Source organism: Diospyros lotus, chromosome 10, assembly GCF_014633365.1.
Source record: "Diospyros lotus cultivar Yz01 chromosome 10, ASM1463336v1, whole genome shotgun sequence".
Taxonomy (NCBI): Eukaryota; Viridiplantae; Streptophyta; class Magnoliopsida; order Ericales; family Ebenaceae; genus Diospyros; species Diospyros lotus.
Genome location: NC_068347.1, coordinates 8,187,524 through 8,194,040, shown reverse-complemented (window position 1 = coordinate 8,194,040; position 6,517 = coordinate 8,187,524). Strand labels below are relative to the sequence as shown.

The 6,517-nt window shown below is 41.2% G+C and overlaps 1 protein-coding gene across 1 annotated transcript; it reads right to left on the bottom strand.

The window, feature by feature from the left end:
- Nucleotides 1-662: 662 nt before the first annotated feature.
- On the bottom strand, nt 663-4,407 carry LOC127811074 (uncharacterized). Its single transcript, XM_052350786.1, has 4 exons — nt 4,233-4,407; nt 3,404-3,543; nt 793-1,332; nt 663-719 (listed from the first exon to the last, which is right to left on the bottom strand). Exons 1-4 carry the CDS (start codon nt 4,405-4,407, stop codon nt 663-665), a joined length of 912 nt encoding a protein of 303 aa, XP_052206746.1.
- Between the last annotated feature and the right edge of the window lie 2,110 nt (nt 4,408-6,517).

Genomic DNA, 6,517 nt, shown 5'->3' with positions numbered 1-6,517 from the left:
GTAGCTCGTCGGCCCATGTGCCCCTGGCTCCTTCAAGTCGAGTTTTTAGGCCATGCAATATGGTTCGATTACTGACATCAGCTTGTCCATTAGCTTGGGGGTATGCCACTGAAGCGAATCTTAGTTGAATCCCTAGGTTGTCACAAAATTTTCTAAAGGAGTCACAATCAAATTGCTTCCCATGATCCGTAACAATAATTCTTGGTATTCCAAACCAGCACACAATGTCTTTCCATACCATTACCTCTACTTTTCGTGTTGTAATGGTGGCCAATGCCTCAACTTCAATCCATTTGGTGAAATAGTCTGTAGCCACTATTAAAAATTTTCTTTGTTCGAGTGCTCGAGGGAAAGGTCCCAGAATATCCAAACCCCACTAAGCGAATGGTATAGGCTAGAACGCAGGTTGCAGCTGAGATATTGGGGCTGATTGGACGGAGCATGTCGTTAGCATTTGTTACATGATTTAACTTTCTTTAACGCGTCTCACCTTAGTGTGGGCCAAAAGAAACCAGCTCTCAAAATTTTGTTTGCTAGGGCTCTTGCTCTCAAGTGTTCTCCACACATTCCGCTGTGAGTTTCTGCCAGGGTATATTCGGCCTCTTGAGGGCCTAAACATTTGAGAAGAGGTGTAGTGTAAGCTCGCTTATATAATATCCCGTCTATGATGGTAAACCTTGAAGCCCGCATCTTAAGTCTTTTTGCTTCTTGTGTATCATCTGGTAATTCATTGCTAGTGACATAACGATAAAAAGGCGATCTCCAGTCCACTATTGCCTCAACGCATGATACCTCTTTTTCTTCGATGCTTGGTTGATGTAGCATCTCCACAAATACTGCTCCTCCTGTTATCTCTCTAGTGGATGCTAGTTTAGACAAGGCATCAGCATGTCCATTGAGCGATATGTTTATTTGTGTTAATTGGAAACTCTGAAATGTCTGGGCCAAGTCTTTTACTTTATGCAAGTATTGAGCCATTATCTGTTCTCTGGTTTCATATTGTCCCTGAAACTGCTGCACAATCAACTGAGAATCACTATGAACAACCAATCGTGTTACTTCCAATTTCCTTGCTATCCTCATTTCAGCAATTAATGCCTCATATTCAGCTACGTTGTTTGTACTTGAAAAAGCAAATCGCAGAGAATACTCTAACGTTTCTCCCTCAGGGGATACAAGTACTATCCCAGTGCCACTTCCCTGTAAACCAGATGCTCCATCGACAAACAACAACCATTCTGCCTGCTTATTTTCTCCTACCTTACTAGAGTGTGTACATTCCACAATAAAATCAGCCAACGCCTGTCCTTTTATAGCTTGTCGAGGTTGATACTGGATATCATATTCACTTAACTCAATGGACCATTTGGTAAGGCGACCGGAACATTGAGGCTTTTGCAAAATACTTCGTAAGAGCTGATTTGTAAGTACGATGATCGAATGAGCCTGGAAGTATGGCCTCAACTTTCTGGATGCGTTTAACAGTGCTAACGCCATTTTTTATGCCATGGGATAACGTGTCTCGGGGCCCTGTAATACCTTGCTGACATAATATATTGGCGGATCCACCTGTCCCTCTTTCTTGATTAATACTGCACTTATGGCTTCATCACTTATCCCCAAGTATAAGTATAACGTCTCTCCAATTTCTAGTCGTGTTAATAGGGGAACTTCTTTCAAATACTCCTTTAATACTTCAAATGACTTTTGGTATTGTTCTGTCTACTCAAACTTTTTTCCAGCTCTTAATGTCCGCAAGAAAGGGAGCTCTCTTTCAGCTGACTTGAAGAGAAAACGCCCGAGAGCTGCCATTCATCCTGTCAATCGCTGAACTTGCTTAGTTGATGCTGATGGTTCCATATCTAGTATTACTTTAATTTTCTCAGGGTTTTTTTCGATTCCTCTTTGTGTGATCATGTATCCCAAGAATTTTCCAGACTGCACTCCAAAGGCACACTTCTTGGATTTAACCGCATCTTATACTGTCTAAAGACTCCAAGCACCTGCGCTAGCTTTTCTACATGGGATTCACCCTTTCGACTTTTCACGATCATGTCGTCAACATATGCTTCCATTGTGTCGCCCAGCAATTTTTTGAAGACTTTATTCACCATGCATTGATAAGTGGATTTAGCGTTCTTGAGTCCAAAAGGCATGACATGGTAGCAGTATGTCTCATTTTCAGTGATAAATGACGTCTTCTCCTGGTCTGGAGGGTACATCATTATTTGGTGGTACCCCGAGAAAGCATCCAAGAAGCTCAGAAACTGGTATCCAGACGTTTCGTCCACAAGACGGTCGATCCGAGGTAGCGGGTATGAGTCTTTGGGGCATGCCTTGTTGAGATTGGTGAAATCCACACAAACACACCATTTTCCATTAGGTTTCGTGACTATAACAACATTGACCAACCACTCTGGATATAATACTTCTCGAATGAAGCCCACCCTTAGCAATTTGTCAACTTCCTCTTCTAAAGCATGTAGCCTATTAGGGGCAATGTTTCGCTTCTTTTGTCGGACTGGCTGGAACTGGGGATCCACATTCAAGTGGTGGCATATTACTTCTGGACTGATTCCTGACATATCTTTTGGTTTCCAAGAAAATACATTTGAATTTTCTCGCAGGCATCTTGTAATCTCTTCTTTTATATGTTTCGGAAGCTGGGACCCCACATATGCTACTTAGAATCTAATTCACTCAGATGTACTACTTCCAATTCTTCAACAGGTTGGGGTTTACGTGCGGCTCCTTCTTCCAATGATTTATGTATGGCCTTTTCTGCTATAGATAAGGTTTCTTTAGCTCTTTTTCCTTTTGTGGATGACACATAACAGGTTCGTGCCTTCTTTTGATCTCCTCGAACTTGCCCCACTCTGACGGGGGTGGGGTGGGGAATTTCATCAATAAGTAACATGAGGACACTACTGCTATCAGATCATTGAGTAAGGGGCGGCCTAAAATCATGTTATATGCCGCCGAGGAGGTTTTAACCACTATAAAATTCGCTTGCCGAGTTACGAGTTGAGGGTCTTCCCCAAGCGTAATGGGTAGTTGAATAGATCCTGCAACTGGGATCGCTACCCCGGTGAAGCTATACAGGGGCAAGGACACTTTCTTCAATCGATCATGAGATAAATGCATTTTCTCAAAATAGTTCCAGTAGATCAAATTGATAGAACTGCCACATAAATGATATTGCATTCATTTAACCATACATAAACGACATTGCATTCATTTAACCATACATAAACATCATAGTTACAAAATAGACTATAAGACAAAACATGATGTCTCATTTCTCCCCTATTTGTCATTAACAAACTAAGACCTACTCATGAGATGGTGGAAGAGTTTGGAAATGACTCTCGAGTCTAGCGAGACGCTCCTCAACTCGGGTAACCTGAGTGTCCATGTCGAGGATGGCGTCAAGAACTTCTTGTAGAGAAGGGCTAGGGCGAGAAGAAGATGAAGCACCAGCAGCAGCAGCAGGATCATGAATGGGAGTAGGTGGCATCTCAGTTGCCTTGTCATATTCTGCATCTTCATCAGTGTTGATATTAGGAGCGACACCATAAAAAATGGGATTCTTCTGCCATATGCCTTGGATCTTGATGCAATGCATACGACGAAGGGTGCCGGCGTAAAACCGGTCAGTGGGTTTGATGGGAATAGAATACTCATTTTCAAGAGAAATATGAAAGTGTTTGAAAATACAAGTGAGAAACATGCCTTATGGAAGATGAGTAGATCTCTTAGGGTCGTAAACGTCCATGTGATGAACAATTATGTGAGCCAAATCAATCGGTAGTTTGTTAACCAAACACCACAAAATTTCAAATTCAAAAATGAAACATGATCAAAAGAACCACTTTTGGGAACAAAGTAGTGGTAGATAATTAAATGTAGGAGACGAAGAATAATATCAAAGTCTTTGCCCATAAGCATATAGAACTGAAAATCAGGATGAGTAAGGGCATGAACAGTTGTGATAGGATTAAAGTTGGGAATTTTGAAATACCATTGTTGAGTTTCAGGGATTTGGATATTGAAATTGTTATAACGAATACCATAAATTTCTTGAAAAATGCCCTCATTAAATTCAATGTCAATGTCCTTAACTCTAGATAAAATGCGAAACGGATGATCAAGAGTGACAAGGTTCGCGTAGAAAAGACAGACAAGATTAGGATAGACTAGTTCGTTTAATAAGAGAAAAGGAACCCACTTACTAAGATAGACGGTCAGGTCGAAGTCTTCTTTGCGAAGCTCTTCAAACTCAACTTTCCGACCATTAAGAACCACATGTTTTGACACTTGAGTGAAACGAGACGCCGCCTCTTCAGAAATGAAAGAAGATGCATCAAAGTCATGACGCATTTTGTTGCTCATTCGGATGACGACCATTGTGCTCTCTTGCTAGACGCTCTTCTTGGGGCCATTTCATGAGAGACAAAAGCGGGTCGAGTTGAGAGTAACTTGAGAGGCGAGATGAGAGTTAAGAGAAATGGCCCAAAAGGCCTTTAAATAACGTTTGGTCGACTTAGGGTTGTCGCATTCGTGGTAATTTCGGTTGACCAAAGATGGGCAGAATGCATCATCCTATAACTGCCATAACTTCGGTCGACCGACACTACAACTTAGGTCGACCGAAGAGGGACAGAATTCAATATCCTCAACCCACCATAACTTTAGTTGACCAATACTACAACTTAGGTCGACCGAAGAGGGATAGAATTGAATATCCTCGACCCACCATAACTTTGATCGGCTGACACTATAACTTAGGTCAACCTAAGAGGGATAGAATTCAACATTCTCAATCCGCCTATACTTCGGTCGACTGACCCTACAACCTAGGTCAACTGAAGTGGGACAGAATGTCCAGCCATGAACCGGTAATACTTCGGTCGACTGATCGATGATGTTAAGTCGACCGAAGATGGGCAGACGGCAACATTCTTGAAAATTCATGAACCAAACATAAAAATTTCTTGAATAAGCTGATTAATCAGACAAATTTATCATCCGATAGCGTTTCAACCCTTAAATGACATAATTGGCGTTAGGGTAAAACTATAACAGCTTATGTGGCATTATTGTCATATATTGCTTACTTTTAGCTTTTGTTACCCCATGAACATCTAATTCTTACAAAAGACATGCCCACCAAATTGCCAAAAATATGTCCACAAAATTGCCCGTAAAAAAAGCTAAGTGTTAGGGATAAAAATAGCTAGCAGTGTGTCAAAATTTACATTAGTAATGACAGTAGCAATTTTACAAAAAAAAAATCAACCATACTATCTACTCTAAGGGTCAAAATATCATGCAAAAATTTCAGCTTCCATTTTTACCCTCCACATCATCATAAATTCAGCCTGAACAAGACTCGGGTCTAATCCTGCTAACAAAAATTTGATGAACTTCACCATAAAAACCCCACAATCAGATCTGCAAAGCAATTGAGAGGTAGTTTTAGTCAAACAATCAACGCACACAAACCAGTGTTTCACTGAAAATACTTGCCCATTGTTTTGTTCGGGAAGTGGTCTAACCCTTTTATGCTTGAGCATTGATGTGTTGTAGTTTTCATTGACGTATAGTTTCATAAACCATGGTATGACCACCCGTACGGGCTTCATGTACTTGCTAAGCTGGGCACCACATACCCTACTCAATAAGCTATCGTAGATGTTGAGTTGTCGCTCCTGCATGTTGACCTCGATTGCAAACCAATATGATCTCGATATACAATATGAAAAATAAAGATAACGATAAATACTCCAATGTTTCCCTAAACTGGAATGTTATGGTCCACTACAGGGTATGAGACTTGTCCCACATTAGAAGTTCAGGCTCCTAGTGTGGGTTTATTACCTCTTGGGCACCCTCCCCTTAATAGCTAACTTTTGAGGGTGAGTTCTACTCAAAGGTTGTAACAGTGGTATTAGAGTCGATCCCATGGCTCTCAGTGCAAGCGAGCAGCGATGGAGGTGACGTCGGCATTGCAGTGTTCGCCTGGGACTAGTAGTGGCTAGTGCGCAGCCTGTCGTCATGGGCGTCAGGCTGTGGAGCATGGTGGTATGTTATGATCCACTACAAGGTATGAGACTTGTCCCACATTGGAAGTTCAGGCAGGCTCCTGGTGTGGGGTTTATAACCTCTTGGGCACCCTCCCCTTAATAGCTAGCTTTTGAGGGTGAGTTCTACTCGAGGGTTGTAACATGGGAATTACCCTTTTGACGTAATTAACTAACTCTTTGCCAAATGCATACTCTAACTTTTCCTTGTCAGGATTCCCCATTTCATGGTAGGCCTTCTTCACAAATTGCCAAAATTAAGAGTCCAAAATGACACAATCTAAAGAGTTTTTTATACTTGACTACTCACTCTCTAATATGAAACAATGTCGAATTCACGTGTTGTACGTAAAAGCATAGTTAATAATTTGAAATAAAAAATTAACATATAAAATTGACAAAATTTTTCTTACGTGATCATTTAGCCACCTGTT